Here is an 18,497-nt window from a genome sequence, read left to right as displayed (position 1 = left end):
ACTTCCCCTATACTACGTAGACAGTTAGGCAAATGTGAATTACCTGGGATTTTCTCTATGTTAAATTGCAGTATTTAGAGGTTGCTTTCACTGTAAGAAATTATTAATGCATCGAAACATTACATTATAAACAACCTTTGAAGATAATTTACAGAAAAATTAAGTTAAATGACAGTCACATAATGAGGATTTTGCTACCAAATATTAGCAGTGGTGGTCTAACAGTTAAGGCTGGGTGCTTGTGATTGAAAGGTTGCTGGTTTCAATCTCCAGCCAGCATGGTACCATTCCCATGCACTGCTCCCTGGGTGCTAAATAATAGTAGTTCATGCTGTTTTAAATGCTGAGGACACATTTAATTGTGGTGAGCCAACAATGACAATTTTTCACTTCACTAATATTGTTTGGTATTTTTCAGTGAAACAATGGTATTCGATGGACATTAAGTGATAATTGGATGTAAATCTTACTGAAAGAACTGGTTTATAACATAATTATGCTAATTCAGCAGAAATAGTGTTGAATTTACTGGTTTAACCTAATTTTGTACATTTTTATACTGTTAAATTTACACATTGTTCCGTAATGATTATTTTTTACAGAATTATTCTGGCAAACCCAGCTGCCAGTTTTTTTCCCCCATAAGAACAAGATTTTTTTTTTTTTTTACACTGCAACATGTACAATATATATAATTTTTATCGTTATGTCATGATCCAGGCTGTGTAGTTATCCTAAAGTTAGGAGAGTTTAAGATTTCGTTAGTTAGAAAGCTTAATACACATTTCCTGTCTTAAGTTAGGATAGGAGCAATAACTTAAGAACTGTTCATCTGTAATGGCTTTTTCCTAAGTCAGCTTCTAACCCTAGTTACTATTATTACCAAACAGCTATGTGCTGGGGAGCATCATAGCAAAGGAAGGCAGCAGACTGAACAAACTCACTAGGGAGGGGAGAGGGGGGCAAGGGCAGAATACTGTCGAAGCTGCAGGTAATTATGGGCAATGCCTCTCACCCCCTCCATAAAATACTAGAGAAACTCAAGAGGAGCTTCAGCAACTGACTCATTCAACCTGCTGCATTAAGGAACGATACTGGAAATCATTCATGCCCAGTGCTATTAGACTCTATAATTCAACTCTATAATTTAATGACACACCTGTGGTGCCCAAACTGGACTAGTTACGTCTATTGGCTGTACCTTGTAACTCAGATTCCTGCATATCCTAATTGCATCTTTGCACCTTGTCTATTGTAGTATCTTATTTCAGTATTTTATTGTATTCTATTTTATTTTAATCTCATCTTATTCATTTATCATATTGTATTGTATTCCAATTTTATTGTTTAATTTAAATGTACCTGGTTTGACAACTTTATTAATCCCCAGAGGGAAATTAAGTTATCCATCCATCCATCCATCCAAGACAGGATCTGCAAGTTTCAGTAATGTGGCCATTGGACAGAACAGACAAAACGCAGTTCTGAATAACAATTCAATCGAATACGCAAGATCAATCTTTTGTTACTTTGTTTGCAATGTAACCAACCACTTTCAAACCTGCGAGCAAAGTCTAAGCTGAAGTTGGTTCTTTATTTGCATCTCCTTATTTGAATTTTCTGGTCCACCAGAAATTTGTTTGCAATTGCACCTGTAGGGGGACTCATTTAGCGAGGCATACCTTCAGAGCTTCATTTGGCTTTCGATTCGTAGTAACTGAAAACGATTCGACTGACTTTTTACCACACTGAGGAAAGTACATATCTGGGCTGTTTCAGTAACAGCACAGCGCCCTCCACAATTGTTGACACCCCTTCTAAAGATTTGTGAAAAGGGTTAGTAAAAATCCACCTTTTGGCAGTTTCATATCACACTGAAAAAATGAGAAAAATCCAACCTTTCCTTAAAATTAATTTATTGAAAGAAAAACAAATCCATCAAGAAATAAACAAAAACACATGTGCCACGATTAATGGCACCCCTGCTTTTAATATTTTAGTACAACCTCCCTTTGCCAGTATAACAGCACTGAGTCTTCTACTATAACATTTTATAAGGTTAGAGAATACCAGAGCATCAGAGTCCATTTCTCTTTACAGAATCTCTCCAAATCATCCAGGATCCTAGGCCCTCTCTTGTGCACTCTCCTCTTTAGCTCAGCCCACAGGTTTTCAGTGGGGTTCAGGTCAGGGGCCATAGCAGAAGCTTGATTCTATGGTCAGTTAACCATTTTTGTGTTGATTTGGACATGTGCTTAGGATCACTGTCCAGCTGGAAGATCCAATGACGGCCCAGTTTTTGTTTCTTGGCAGAGGCAGGAAATTTTGATTTGTCCTGGTATTCATGGAGTCCATAATGCCATGTACCCTAACAAGGTTTCCAGGGCCTTTGGAGGAAAAACAGCCCCACATCATCACAGAACCTCCACAATATTTTACATTTGGGATCAGGTTCATTTTATTATAGCCATCCTTTTTACACCAAACCCACCTTATGTTTGTCAAAAAGCTCTGTAAGGAATCCACTTGCAGAGTCTCCGCAGTTTCAGCAAAATGGTGGTTTATTGAACAGTAAAAATAATATAATGTAATACAGTGTAGACATACACCGGGTACTGAAAGGCAGCTCAAATACAAATTAAGGGCAGCTCTTCACCCCCCTTTATACCCCAAAAGACCCTCCCCACCAAGGTGCTGTGTGTAGGTGTTGTGAGTGAATTTACATATAAAGAGTGACCCCCTGGAGTGTGAGGATCCTGAGACAGGGACGGGACAGGACAGGACGGGGATTTCCCGTGAGAGCAAATGGTAGCTCAGCCACTTCTCTGGCCTCTGTCAATTGAATTATCTTCCTTATCACCTTAGTGGTGCCAAATGGAACCCCTATTCTCTCCAAGACTTCCCCTTTGATCATTCCCCCTTGATCATTAATAGCTAACACTGTCTCCATTCAAATGATCAACCAAGAACATTGGGGCATCTTTACTGCTTTTCCTTACAGCTCCATTTTTGTTTCATCAGACCATTGAATTTGGTTACAGTCAAAGTTGTAGTAATGTTTCGCAAACTCCAGGTGGTTACGTTTGTGGATAACTGACCAAAAAATAAACAAACAAATACAAATAATCTGTTAGCATGAAGGGGACATCTGAGTATTTTCAGAGGTGGTAACCCCAAGATTTCACTTGGTCTTGTAATTCACTAACAGTCACCTTTGGGGATTTTTTTTGCCTGTCTTACGACTGGGCCAGTCGCGTGGGTCCTCAGCAATAAGGATCTTGTGAACCGGATCACCCTCAGCGAAATGCGCCACATGGCCGTAGTGCTGTAACTGATGCTCCCTTACAATGCAGGTAATGTGCCTCATTCGGGACTCCTCTAGCAACCGCTCATTCGAGTCAAAGCAGCAGTACCCAAGGATTCTCCAGAGACACAGTACCGAAGGAGTCCAGTCTTTGTCTCAGATCACTGGATAGCGTCTGTGTCTCACAGCCATATAGCAAGACAGGGAGCACCAGGACTCTAAATACTTGGACCTTTGTCCTCTTGCAAAGATATTGGGAGCGTCACACACCCCTTTCCAGTGACCTCATGACCCCCCATGCTCTTCCAATCCTTCATAGGAAGAGTCACCAGAGACATGAATGTCGCTGCCGAGGTAGGTAAATCTCCAGAAGGTTCAACAGAAGGTTCGCAGACAGACACAGTACTTGTTGTACCCAAAAAGTCATTAAATGCCTGGATCTTGGTCTTTAACCAGGACACCCACAATCCCAGACACTCAGACTCCTCGCTCAGTCTCTCAAGAGCCCCGATCAGAACCTCCATTGACTCCACTAAGATCACAGCATCGTTGGCAAAGTCAAGATCTGTACATTTTTCTTCAACAACGGATGCCCCACAGCTGCTAGACCCCACAACCCTGCCCAACACCCAGTCCATACAAGCAATGAACAGAGTAGGAGCAAGAACACACCACTGGTGTACCCCAGAATCAACTGGGAAGAACTCAGAGGTTCTCCCTCCACTCTGCTCAGCACTCACAGTACCAGTACAGTGTATGGGCTGGCCATGATGTCCAACAACTTCAGGGGGATCCCGCAAAATCTCAGGATGTCCCACAGGGCAACTGGATCAACTGAGGGGAACGCTTTACGAAAATTGACAAAGGCTGCAAAGAACCTCTGGCAATACTCGCGCTAGCGCTTGATGAAAACCCTCAGTGCAAAGGTACGGTCAGTGCTTGAAGTGGGCCGGAACGCAGCGGAACGCTGCTGTATTTTCGTCTTTTGGGTTCCGCCACTTTTTTCTGCGTTCCGGTACTTACTGAAACCGATAAAAGACTACATTACCCACGAGCCACGACAGAGCCCTATCATATGCATCCACTGAGTCCCAACCAATCGCATCAGCTTTCGCCCTAGTCTATTGTTAGGCCTACAAGTATCACACTGGTCTGGTTCAAGTTGTTTTAATGGTTTTTCAGTATTCCATTTGTGAATTAGAAAAAAGTAGCCTATGCCTATAGGTTATTGCTTGGAAGAATGATTAAATTAAAATAGTTTTTGAACCAACACATCCTAAAGACTTGATTTTTTTTTCACCGCGCAAATGTGAAATGTCGGAAAATTAGAGTTCCTGCACTTATTTTTTCCCACTTCAAGCACTGGGTACGGTCGATGGTAGACTTCTTAGGCGTAAAACCAGACTGCTCCAGTCGCTGACAGACAAGCAAGTATTCACGGATCCTGTTAAGGATGACCCTAGCAAGGAGCTTACCCAGCACTGAAAACAATGTTATCCCCCTGTAGTTTCCACAATCCAAGCGATCACCCTTCCTTTTCCAGATAGGAACCACAAGTCCCGTTTTCCAGTCAGTTGGGATGATGCCTGACTCCCAAATGGAAGCAAAGATTGCCTGCAATGCCAGGAGAACAGCCTTACTACCAGCTAGAAGTTGTTCCAATAACCATGGCAAATGTGTTTTTGTTAAAAATAATTTCTTAATGAAGGTTTTTTTTTTTCTTGGAATAAGTTTTTCAATGAAAGGCTGGATTTTTTTTATTACAAATTATTGGGATGCCAATAATTGTGGCGGGCACTGTATGTGTGTACTTTATTAGGAAATGAGACAAACATTTTTCCACTCCCAATCAGGCCCGAATCGAGACTGCTCAGGTTGGGGGGGGGGGGGGGGGGGGGCAATTAGAAATTCTGGGTGGGCAGCATTTCACAAAATGCCTAATAGTAGTGGCTTGTGATAGGTGGGGTACATGGACATTTTTATATTTTATGTTTGAACTATTTATGAACTCTACATTATGTTCTCATGGTCATCTCTGCAATCAGGAAAGTCAAATTATTATTATTATTATTATTATTACGTGATTTCTGTAAGGTGCACTTGCAGACACTTCTTTGCATAGAAGTGTCTGCTAACCAAGCATAAACTTAACATGAACATAAGCTTATCTACTGGCATGTTAGAGGCAAAGTTGGAACTCAAACTCATGAACTGGTATAAGAACATAAGAGCAGAACATGTATCATGAATAGTAATATAGCGGAAGGAGGCTCCTTAAGAGAAAAGGCATTAAAAGATCATTTCCAAACCATGAACAAACTGACTTTGCAAACAAAGCTGGAAGCGACCTGCACTGCGCTGGTGCCAAGTGGCTAAGGAAGGTGTAACATTACTGCCTGAACTGCCTGCAGTAGCAGCCCACTTGGTTCAATGGCACCGGTCCCCAAGCTTGGTTATTCAAGCTAAGAGCAGCTGAAACTGTACTGCTGGTAGCAAGGTTAGATTTGGGAACCAAAATTGTTGCATGTTGTTTATGATTGTGTATGACTAATTTAAGTGAATTATAGCACACAATCTATCTAAACAGGTAACTATATTTATACTGAGCACTGACAGGGTTGCCAACTTTCATGCATCTGTACACTCACACTTTCAGGTTCTTATGCAGGACGTCTTAAGAAAAATCTATATTATTCTGTTACAAACTTAAAATTAGCCATGTCAAAGCTTTAGAGTAGTTCTGAAACCATGAATAGTAGCGAACACTAGAAATGACTTGTTTCTCATGTACTTACCAATGTGTACTTGTGTAATACCCATGATAAAGTGTAATTTATAAATTGGGGTCACGGTTACCAAATCAGCAGATATGGGGGCTCCACTGTACTGTTCTATAGTGAGCTTCCTAGCCAACAGTAATGTTAGCTAGCTAACTAATTTAACTAAACCCCTACTAGCAAAGACCCTTATTCAACACAACATTACAGCAAACTACAGCAACAAAAGATGCATCTTAACAAGGAGCTTTAATAAGCATAAAGTCATGGTGTGGCATCTTTGAAGCCTCACACCCCACCTCTTCATATTCATGAAGAGGACGTTAACAAGGTCTTCAAGAAGCTGAACCCCCGCAAAGCTGCAGGTCCAGACTCAATCTCCCCGTTCACCTTAAAACACTGTGCTGACCAGCTGACTCCTGTGCTCACAGATATCTTCAACACCTCACTGGAGTCATGCCATGTGCCAGCATGCTTCAAGACATCTACCATCATCCCAGTACCAAAAAAACCTAAGATAACAGGACTAAATGACTACAGACCCATTGCTTTGACGCCTGTAGTTATGAAGTCCTTTGAGCGCCTCGTACTCCGCCACCTCAAAGCCACCACTGACCACCTGCTGGACCCCATGCAGTTTGCCTACAGAGCCAACAGATCTGTAGACGATGCTGTCAACATGGCCCTACACTTCATGCTCCAGCACCTTGACTCCCCAGGAACATACGTTAGAATCCTTTTTGTGGATTTTAGCTCCGCCTTCAACACCATCATCCCAAACCTCCTGCACGACAAGCTCTCCGACCTTCATGTACCCGACTCCACCTGCAGATGGATCACAGACTTCCTGACCAACAGGAAGCAACACGTGAAGATGGGAAAGAATATTTCTATCTCCCAGACCATCAGCACCGGATCGCCGCAAGGCTGCGTCCTTTCTCCCCTCCTATTCTCCCTCTACACCAACAGCTGCACCTCCACCCACCCGTCTGTCAAGCTCCTGAAATTTGCAGATGACACCACCCTCATCGGACTCATCTCTGATGGGGACGAGTCTGCCTATAGGCAGGAGATTGATCACCTGGTGTCCTGGTGCAACGGGAATAACCTTGAGCTCAACTCCCTGAAGACAGTTGAGATGACTGTGGACTTCAGGAGAAGCTCTGCCCCACCTCTACCCATCTCCCTGCTCGGCTCACCAGTCACCGCTGTGGAGTACTTCCGCTTTCTGGGCACCACGATCAGCAAGGACCTTAAGTGGGAGATGAACACCTGTTCTCTCACTAAAAAAGCCCAACAGAGAATGTTCTTCCTAAGGCAGCTGAAGAAGTTCAGTCTGCCTAAGTCTATGATGGTGCACTTCTACACTGCCATCATTGAGTCCATTCTCACCACCTCCATCACTGTCTGGTACCCTGCTGCCACTGCTAAGGACAAGAGCAGACTACAGCGCATCATTCACTCCGCTGAGAAGACAATCGGCTGCAACCTTTCACCTCTACAGGACCTGTACGAGTCCAGGGCTCTGAAAAGAGCAGGAAGGATTATGGCCGATTCCTCTCACCCTGGTCACAAACTCCTTCGGACTCTTCCCTCTGGCAGAAGGTTGCGGTCCATTGGGACCAAAACATCACGGCATAAGAACAGTTTCTTTCCCACCGCGGCCCGCCTCATCAATAAGGCCAGGAACACTCACTCAAATCCCATTTCCCCATCCTAACACAAGTATGTTACATATGTATATATTCCACCCTGAACATACCCCATGTACATTTTATTTATATTATATATTTATATGCTGATATATCTACCTCCACATCTCTGGCACCAACCACCAAAGCAAATTCCTTGTATGTGTGAACGTACTTGGCAATAAACCCGATTCTGATTCTGAAGTAACATCCATCCATCACTTTCACAGGCGACTACAAACGCTCTGCAGAATACCACCTGATGGGACGAAAGAAATAAACATGATTGGCAGATTCAGACAATGCAGGCTAAAGGTGACCAATTGGGTGGGCACAGCAGAAGTTTGGGTGGGCATCGCCCATAATTGCCAGCCCTGTGGAGGTGTCGCAGGCCCATCAACGAAACACGGATGAAGCAGGGTGCACACCTGATGACCCAAATGAAGTGACAATCCCATCCCCATTGAAGACATCAAGAAAGTGCCAGGATTTGTAATTGTAACATCAAGTCAAGGCTCAACTGACTCATTTTCTAATGAAGTACACACACACACTATTACTGAAACTGCCCAGATACGTACTTTATCGCGTTCAGTTAATACGAATCGAAAGCCAAATTAAGTGCTGAAGGTATGCCTCGCTAACTGAGTCTCCCTACAGGCACAATCGCGTCATTGCATTCGGCTGCGCAGTATTTAAGGTGGACCGGAAAAGCGCCGAATAAGGATATGCGAATAAGAAGCCAACATCATCATCGTCGAGCAAAGAGACATTCTGAGCAGCGAGTGGAAACGCATTGAACGGGTTCGTCTGTAAACTTAACTCACTGAAGACTTCGTTTATCATAACCAACGGGTAATTACAAAAAGACTCTCAAATGGTGTAATGTAAGTTTCTTGTCGATCAGTTTTCATAAAGATTATCTTATTTGATTGTACAAATAGCCTGCAAATAGCCTGGTTAGTTACTGTAATAGCATTCAAAATTTCACGGTTGCCAAGTCACACATGTGGCGTGATACACTTTTAGACTAATGCAGGACGTACTCACTTAAATCTTTACGGAAAATCTATTATTCCATTGTAAACCTAAAATTAGCTACATTAAGTGCGTTGGGCCAGTTTGCAAACTCTACAGACCATTTACAGAGTAATAGAACTGCTACATACAAGTAAATTCATGTGCATGTGTGTGCAAACTTGTCTCAACCTGAAAATCTCACTCCAGCCAGCTGACCAAAGTTGGCAACCCTGCAATTCTCATCATACTGTGTTTGCTGTAAGGATATAAAGTTTAAGAAGCCCGTAAAAAGGGGGGCAGACCTGGCATTTATTTGTAAAATACCATAAAGCAAGTTACTCAGTTACCAGAAACTCAGAATCATTCCGTTCATAAACAGGGCTGCCAGAAAGTTCCTTTTATTGCAAAGATCAAAAAAAACTTTATATTTACTTATATGGGTCTCTAGGAGAAGATCTATTCGCTATTTTATGTGATTTAATTGTGGTTGTGCCAGTGATTCTTTCAGTTACCATGGGTTTCTGAGAGAAGAGAGAGAAGGTGCAGGAGAGTAACAGGGGTATCATAGTGGACCCTGAGGTGAGGTAATTTCTCCATAATACACGGCCTGACATTCGTGGCGGAATCTCGCGATTTGTTCGTGATTTTAATAATTTCTGCAAATTCAGTGTATGTAATACGGGACATCAGAATTCACAGCGGTCAAGCTATCCGCGCTTTGCCGAAACACGGTCAAATCATCCGCGCTTAAAATGTGAGGTGCGCACATAGACATGTCATTACGGTATCAGCCGTACATTACAGTTTATGAAAACAACAGACTGCAAGCGATCGCGCATAGGAAAGGGGTGAGTAATATCACGTACGAAGTACAGGATATACTTAAATGCAATTAATGTCTTACTTTCAAATAATGAATGAACAAGTCATGTAGCATCTGAAAGGCAACGTTCAAGGCTGTTTCCTAAACAAATCTGGTCAGATCTAATATACCACTTAAAATAATTCACTTTGAAATCCATATAATTTTATGTTATCAGCCAGGTTGGACAGCTCATTTCTCAGGATTATTCCATAAGGTACAAACATATCTGGTACCCCCTGAAAGGCAAGGGCCTACACTATACCTCCACCAAATTTGGGCAACTTTTACTGTAGCATCAATGGTTAGTGAACTTAGCAATATTCTTCATGCAGATTACTGGCTCACCAGTGATGAAATTGATTTGGCCTGCTATTACTTAGCCTGTGACTATCAGCAAATAGATGGACTACAGTCTGTTTTGCTCTATGGTGGTCTTCGAAATGGTGGAATTGTGGGAACTGCACAAAAAGCATTTGTGCAAATATTAAATACTGGAGACAATCACTATGGGTTACCGTCAGCAATGTTTTCTCACAAAATGAATTGTGTGTCTATGATAGCCAAATGCGCAGTCTGGACAACAATGCTAAACAGGCATTCTCGTGGATGCTGAGGCCTCAAAATCCATTTTTTGTTGTGCTTCATCCAGATGTGCAGCAACAAGACAAATACATGTGGGTATTTTGCCCTTGCATTTGCTGATGCTATCTGCAGGGGTTTCAAGCCAGAGGAATGTTATATCCCGGAAAAACGGATCAGAGCTCAGCTGTATGCATCTTTGGCTAAAAAAGAAACAAAATTTCACATCAAGCCCAGGCTAAAACCTACGAAGGAAAAAAAACAATGAAGACAAAAGTGAATGTTCACTGTTTGTGCCGAACTGCATATAATGGGGAAGTAATGGTGCAGTGCTCACAGTGTAAGGGCTAGTTTCATCCCACATGTGCCTGCATTTCAAAGATTGCTTTGCATACAGCAGAAGAGTGGCTGTGCCCATGTTGCAATACAGAAGAGTAGCACAAAGACAGAAAAAAACCCAGAAAAACAGAAATAGTAAAACTGTTGAATTGTTAGTTTTAACGATTCTTTGTCCATTTTATTTTCATTTATTAGTTTATTACAGATATATTTAATTTCTTTGAAACATTTTGTCATGACCTGCTCGTTCGATCCTCGTGTGTGCCTCGCCCACCTCATTACCTCGTGTTGATTCCCGATCGTCATCACCTGTTGCCTATTGTTTCCTGCCTATCCTGTGTATTTAGTCCGCGTCTTAGTCAGTATTCCCCAGTCCAGTCATTGACATTGTGTTGCTGTTCTGCTTGTGCTGTCCAATCCGTCCAGAATAAACCCTGTTTGCTTGGCTCGCTTGCTTCCCCGCTCGCCCGCAACCCGTTACGACAGAATGACCGGACTCCCCAACGCACCTCAGGAGATTGAAGACCAGCGTCTCAATCTCCTTCACGAGGTGATTTACTGGCTGAACCTGCCAGAGGTCCGTGAGGACCTTGGCTTACGGGACCTAGCCAGCAAGAGCGGGACCCTCCTTCAGGAGATGACCTCGCTCACGGGCGCGCACGTTATAGCCGACGTGCGCAAAAATCTCCGGCAGCTGGTGGAAGGGGTGACAGTGAAGTGGCTCCAACCGCTCGCTCTCTCCGGGGCTTCTCTGTCGCAGCCAACCCTAAGTCGGAGAAAAAAGAAGAGGCGGAAGGAGAAGGCACCAGAGGAAGCCCCAATCATCCGGCTGGGAGCCACCTCTCTCTCCTGCGCTTCTCTCCCTTTCAGTGATCAGGGAGAGTCCCTGATTGCTCCGGAGATCACATCCACTGTGAAGTTACCTTCGCAGGCAGCTTCCCCCTTCCGGCCCTTAAAGGGGCCAGGGCCGTGTGAGATGCGATTCCCCGGATCCCCAAGGCCCTTAAAGGGGCAGCCCCTGCATGCCCGGCGCCAATCCTGGCGCCTATTTCTGACCTGCCCGTCGTTCCTGACCTGCCTGTGCCTGCTGCTGCGCCTCTTGCTACCGCACACGAGGCTCCTGCTGGAGCGGTTGCTGCTGTGGCGCCCCCTGCTGGCCGCACAGCCAAGGTGCCTGCTGAGGCGCCCCCTGCTGGCCGCACAGCCGAGGTGCCTGCTGAGGCGCCCCCTGTTGGCCGCACGGCTGAGGTGCCTGCTGAGGCGCCCCCTGCTGGCCGCACGGCCCTGCCTGACGCCGCCGCTCTGCCCACGGCCCTGCCTGACGCCGCCGCTCTGCCCACGGCACCGCTCGGCTTGCCTGTCCAGACCGGCGCGCCCGTCCAACCCGTCCTGCCCGTCCAGCCCGGCTCGCCTGTCCAGCCCGTTCAGCCCGGCTCGCCCGTCCAGCCCGTCCAGCCCGGCTCGCCTGTCCAGCCCGGCTCGCCCATCCTGCCTGTCTCTCCGGCTGCACCGCCTGCCGCCACGCCCGCGGCTCCGGCTTTGGCTCTGCCCCCTGCTCAGCTCGAGCCTCCGCTTGATGCCCCGGCCTAGTATCTGCCTGTCCCGGTCCCTGTTCCAGTCCCCCCAGCCCTGGTCCCAGTTCCCGAGGAGGTCCTTCCTCCTTGGCAGAGGAGGAGCTCGAGTGGGATCCCTCGGGGACCTCCCTTAGGGCTCCTCCATCTACGCCCCAACGAGGTGGAACTCAAAGAGGTCCCCGCCTTTCTGTGTCCCATAAGGGGAGGGGCCACAAACGACGGGCCCAGGTCCCACCCGCCCTGCCCCCTGGCTCGCCCGTGCGTCCCCTGGCTGTGGCTCGGTGGCTGCCTGCGGGTCCTGCGGTGCCGGTTCAGCTGTCGCCTCCGGTGCCTCGTCGCCCGCCTGCGGTCCCTCCGTCGGCCGCTTCCGGGCCCCCCTCCTCTGGCTGGGCGTCTGGCTTCCCTGGATCCGGCAGCACCTTCTCCTGCCGCGGCTTCCCCCTCCAGCCTGCCAGCACTGATGTTCCCTCCTGCTCCCTCCTTGTCTCCTCTGTCGATCCCTCTGTCCGTCTCCTTGCCCCCTGCTTGGTCCCCTCCTGCTCCTGCCTCCCTGTCGCCTGCGGCCCCTCCGGCCGCCGCCTGTCGCCCGCCTTGGCTCCTTCGGGCTCCCCTGGTTCCTCCTCCATCGGTGTCTCCTCTGTTTCCTTCTGGTCCCTTTGTCCCTCCTGTCTTTGCTCCTCGTCCCTCGGTGTCTCCCACGTTCGCTTCTGGCCTTTTTGTTCCGCCTGTCGGTGTTCCTCCTGTGTCTACCTTTCTGGTCTGTCTGTCCGCGTTCCCCGTCCGTTGTCAGGTTTTGTCTTGGTTTCTGCCCCTCTGCTTGTTCTGTGTTTCTGTTCTGTTCCCCGTCTCTCGTTGATCTGTTTTGCTCTTGTTTTTCAGGTCCCTTTGTCGCCTCCCCTGTGGTGTGCCCAGAGTGCGCGCCTTTGGGGGCGGGTTCTGTCATGACCTGCTCGTTCAATCCTCGTGTGTGTCACGCCCACCTCGTTACCTCGTTACCCGATCGTCATCACCTGTTGCCTATTGTTTTCTGCCTATTCAGTGTATTTAGTCAGTATTCCCCAGTCCGGTCATTGACGTTGTGTTGCTGTTCTGCTTGTGCTGTCCAGTCCGTCCAGAATAAACCCCGTTTGCTTGACTCCCCGGCTTGGCTCGCTTGCTTCCCTGCTCGCCCGCAAGCCGTTACAACACATTTATTTTTTGTCTTGTATTTTTATTGTTCTAATTCAAGTTTAAATCTATTTCTATTGTATTTTATTGACTGGGCTATTCAGAAATATATATTTTGATTTTCTAAGCCTGAAGATTAGCACAAAGAAAGAAAAAGTGCACTTTATAAACCAATTAAAACAAATTCTCTGTTGGATTGTTAGTTTTAACATTTTTTTGGCCCTTTCGTTTTAATATATTTTAAATCTAACCAATGTTCGTATCTCAATTTATGAAATTTAGAAAGTATATTTATGATGTTGCCTTTAAGACTAATATTTTTATGATAAACAAAGGGTGGTAAATGTAATCCATTTACATATATAAAGGTAAAACATCTTTAAAATGAAGGTAGATTTTAAGTATTTTTTTGTTTGCCTATTAAATAATATGAGATTAAATGTCATGTTTTGTGAAATTTAAAAACAAATACATGTAATTAAGGAAGGCACACTTTTTAAAACTGTGGTATCAAAATTTTTTAGTCATTATGAGAAGTCATTATATTTTTAGTCATTATAAGTCTGGCATGACCTTTCAGGCTTTACTAGGAAAATGAACAATTTTGGAGAAACAAATATACAGTGGTACCTCAGTTCTCAAACTCATTATAACTCGAATTTCTTAAAAGTCGAACCAACCAGTTCGAAAAAAAATTACCCAGAACTCGATCTGAATCTCAGAAGTCAAACCGTGAACGCCGACCTAAGATAACTTGTATGCGTGGGGAAATGAGTCACACGGCACGTCTCTCAGCAGAAACAAAGGGTAACGCTTCAGTCTCAGCCTCGCATTCGCTGTGATAACATCGTGCATGTTTACACTAGCCGAATACATATATTTAGACAGTAATGTTACGCGCCGCTGTTGTTCGGCTCCACCCACGGCCAGGACCACTCGGCTCCACCCTTGCTCCACCTCCCCGTCCGCACCCCGCCCACGATTCCCCGAAAGACCGGCCGTCACTTCCGTCCGGCAGAAGTGAAAAGCTGGACAGAAAGAACCTTCGGGAGCTCTGCTTGATTTTTGGTTTATTGTTGGCTTGTTTTCTTTGATTTGGATTATTGTGCATGACGGTTTCGGTTTATTGGTTTATGATTATTTGCTTTGCCCTTTTCTGTACCTCTGCCCTGGTTTGTTTGCTTTTTGGTTCTCGATCTCTTGCCTGGTTTTTGGTTTATGTCTTCGCACGCCCCTCGGATTCTGACGCTTTGCTCTGTGTATGTTCTGTGTGTGTGTTAGGTGCGTAGGGAGTGATTGCCATTTTTGTTTGCAAGTTTTTGTGTATGCTGTTTGGTTAGGGAGTGAGGGGTAGTACTTGTTGTTTCTGTTCGTTGATTTCTCGTGCACGTAGTTAAGTTAGATTTGGGTTGCGTTCGGTAGTGGGTTTTCTGTTTGTTATTTTGGCTATAATCACTCCTGAGTCCTTTTGCACCGGGTTTATTTGTTCTGTGTCTGTCGCGTGTAAATAAAATCAGAAAAAATATATAAGAATATATACAGTGGGTACGGAAAGTATTCAGACCCCCTTCAATTTTTCACTCTTTGTTATATTGCAGCCATTTGCTAAAATCATTTAAAATATTTTTTTTCCTCATTAATGTACACACAGCACCCCATATTGACAGACAAAAAAAAGAACTTTTGAAATTGTTGCAGATTTATTAAAAAAGAAAAACACACGAATATCACATGGTCCTAAGTATTCAGACCCTTTGCTGTGACACTCATATATTTAACTCAGGTGCTTTCCATTTCTTCTGATCATCCTTCATTCATTCATTTGAGTCCAGCTGTGTTTGATTATACTTGATTGGACTTGATTAGGAAAGCCACACACCAGTCTATATAAGACCTTACAGCTCACAATGCATGTCAGAGCAAATGAGAATCATGAGGTCAAAGGAACTGCCTGAAGAGCTCAGAGACAGAATTGTGGCAAGGCACAGATCTGGCCAAGGTTCCAAAAAAAATTCTGCTGTACTTAAGGTTCCCAAGAGCACAGTGGCCTCCATAATCCTTAAATGGAAGATGTTTGGGATGACCAGAACCCTTCCTAGAGCTGGCCGTCTGGCCAAGCTGAGCTACCTAAAGGGGTCTGAATACTTTCCGTACCCACTGTACCTCTTTGTCCACATGTGTTCCCTTGTGCACCACACCCTGTTTCCCTTATTCCCATTCCCCTTTCCCTTCCATTCTGTTACGCCCAAACCCTAGACTGGGGCTCATAACAGTAAAAATACATTTAGACAATGATAGACAGTAATTATTATATAATAGCACATTTAAAAATAAAGATTTCTTATTATTTTAATATTAATAAACCATTAATACATTGAATTATAATAATATTGTTGTGCCCATTGGGGACGGAACGGAGACAAAGGCGCAGACGTCTGGGTATCGAGGAATACGGGGTTTAATTACAGGTAAGGCAGGCAAAACACAGACTGACAATACAATGATCGGACTGCGGGAACAAACTGAAACTCGGACTAATGCAGAGGACTAATGACAACAACCAGAAAGCTGATCACACGGGGTTAACGAGGAAGTGTGGCACATGCGAGTGGATGATCGGGGCAGGACACGTTTTTTTTTTTACTTTACACATGGTTTGGATACATTTTCCTTACTTTACAAATGACCGTTTTGATAAATGTACTTAGATGTGTTTAGTACAGTATATGCTCTTCCTGTTTTATTCGGTTCATTTTGTGTTTAACTGCTAAAAAAAAAAAAAAATAGGTGTAATTTTTTGGGGCTGGGAATTATTTCTTATGGGAAAAATTCGATCAGATCTCGAACTTTTTAGGATTCGATCCGGAGTTCTGAACGGATTAAGTTCAAGTTCCGAGGTACCACTGTATAGCAAATAATATATATATTTTTAAACAATGGTATTCATCACTAAATCATTTGACAACAGAACATTAACAATCCCTCAAAGTCAGTGTGTTTATTAGTCAGACATCTTTTTCATATGTGGTTTAGGGATTATTAAAAATGTATTTAAAATTGCAGAGAAATATGACCTCAAACATACCATATTTGTCAATACAGCCATTGTAATGCCATAGAGATTGAGTGCAAAATTACATTAAAATGCTACAGCCAAAGTTGCCCAAATTTGGTGGAGGTATAGTGTAGGCCCTTGCCTTTCAGGCGGTACCAGATATGTTTGTACGTTATGGGATAATCCTGAGAAATGAGCTGTCCAACCTGGCTCATAACATAAAATTATATGGATGTCATAGTGCATTCTTTTAAGTGGTATGTTAAATATGACCTGATTTGTTTAGGAAATAGCCTTGAACGCTGCCTTTCAGATGCTACATGACTTGTTCATATTTTATGGGAAAGTAAGACATTAATTGCATTTAAGTATATCCTGTACTTTGTACATACGAGTACTCACCCTTTTCCTATGCGCGATCGCTTGCAGTCTGTTATTTTCCTAAACTGTAATGTACGGCTGATACCGTAATGACGTGTCTATGCGCGCACCTCATATTTTAAGCGCGGATGATTTGACAGTGTTCGGCGAAGCGCGGATAGCTTGACCGCAGTTAAAAACTTAGATAGGTGAAGATGAATATAAAAAATTAAAAGATGAATATCACTTTATATATTGTGATTAAAGCAGCGATGCTTTACCAATAAAAAATGAACTGTACACAGTGCCACTACCGAGGTGACGTCACACCTTGGACACCGATATACTCGCCTCCCCCAATGTTAATAAGAAACCTACGTCCCTGGCTCCATGTGTCTTAAGCCATAAAACAGAAAGCCTCACTTGCCTGCTTCCTGAATTTCCACCCGTGTTTCATGGTGCTCCTGCTCTGTGTAAACCACACACTTGTACACTCCTGCATCTGCAGTCCTCACATCCTCAAGCAGCAGAGAGAAGTTGCCTTTGGGGATTTCCTGAGAGAAGAAGTGGGCTCTGCCCCTGTAGGCATCCCCCTGTGATTCAGGTCTGCTCTGACCCCCCTGGAATAGGTGCACGATGGTGTCTGAATCAGTCCTTCTCCAGTCCACCTCCAGCTCCTCCAAGGGCAGGGGTCTGTCCACGAAGCAGGGCAACAGTACAGCTCCTGTCAGCCGGGCTGTTAGAGGACCAGCAGAGCCGTGTAGCAATAAACCTACCACAGGAATAAGAGATATAAAATCACTTTATGCCTCAAAGCATTAAATAAGCGCGAAATATGAATTAGGCTACAATGCAGTTACTTGAATATTTGGTAAAAAGAAAATTATATATTTGTATAATTAGTACACCCAAAGCAAGAACTCACATGTTTTCTATATTATACACAGAACTGTCTTCGAAATGTACATACCATCAGACTTCAGGACGACCTTGAACATGATCAAAATAGCGCTGAAAATTTTGATCTGCATCGCCACTTTTATTCTTCTACAAAGAACTGTTTCTATAATGCAAATTTTGCTGTATATTTTCGTTTTTGTAAACAGCCAATATGCTCTTTTATTAACACAGTTACATCCCTACACGAAATGCCGTCTTCCTGACCATACTTTAACTTTCAGTTTGCACCTGGAGCTAAAACACGCCCAAAACCTGAATTACAGCAAAGGGTGGATCGCATGGCTGTTTCTCCATGATCAAATGCAAATCGCTTAAGTGAAGGTTAAGTGGCTGATTGTCAACTTAAATGAAAACTTCGTTATAACATGTATAAAAATATACAAAAACAAGGGAATATGGAAAACGGGTTTAGCGAGGAATTTCTAATCAATAGCTGAAACATGGAAAATATCCATTCTAGAAGCTGACAAACATGATTTCCATATTATTGTAATAAATTTTTTTTTAACGAAGCAGAAAACTACTATAAATACCAGAGCCTGTAAATGATCACAACCCAAAATATGTATAGAAAGATCGAGTCTTTAATTCATAAACGTATTTTCTGCATTAAAAGAGTGAAAGGGGTTGCGAGGGAAGAGGCAACAAGCCATATCAGACATGGGGCTTCATTACATCACACATTGAGATAAGCTCGCAACCAACCACGGCACTCCCGCGACCCTCCAAGGAGCCACTACACACCATTTAATCACCGCACACTATACAAGCACTGCAAACACAAACCAAACCAGAAACGCCATTAC

At 44.1% G+C, this 18,497-nt stretch overlaps 1 protein-coding gene across 1 annotated transcript in view; it reads right to left on the bottom strand.

Annotated features, from left to right (window-relative positions):
- LOC111842963 (uncharacterized) overlaps positions 1–17,962 on the bottom strand; it is a 95,369-nt gene extending 77,407 nt beyond the window's left edge. The window contains exons 1-2 of the mRNA XM_072701873.1: positions 17,702–17,962; positions 17,159–17,503 (exon numbers count right to left, since the gene is read on the bottom strand). Of these exons, the coding sequence (XP_072557974.1) occupies positions 17,159–17,503; positions 17,702–17,762 (406 nt within the window). The 5' untranslated portion in view covers positions 17,763–17,962. The remainder of the gene's footprint in view (positions 1–17,158; positions 17,504–17,701) is intronic.
- Positions 17,963–18,497: the final 535 nt, after the last annotated feature.

Source organism: Paramormyrops kingsleyae, chromosome 18 (assembly GCF_048594095.1).
Source record: "Paramormyrops kingsleyae isolate MSU_618 chromosome 18, PKINGS_0.4, whole genome shotgun sequence".
NCBI classification, from domain to species: Eukaryota; Metazoa; Chordata; class Actinopteri; order Osteoglossiformes; family Mormyridae; genus Paramormyrops; species Paramormyrops kingsleyae.
The sequence above is the reverse complement of the archived record's forward strand: the minus strand, read 5'-3'. Positions and strand labels throughout refer to the sequence as shown.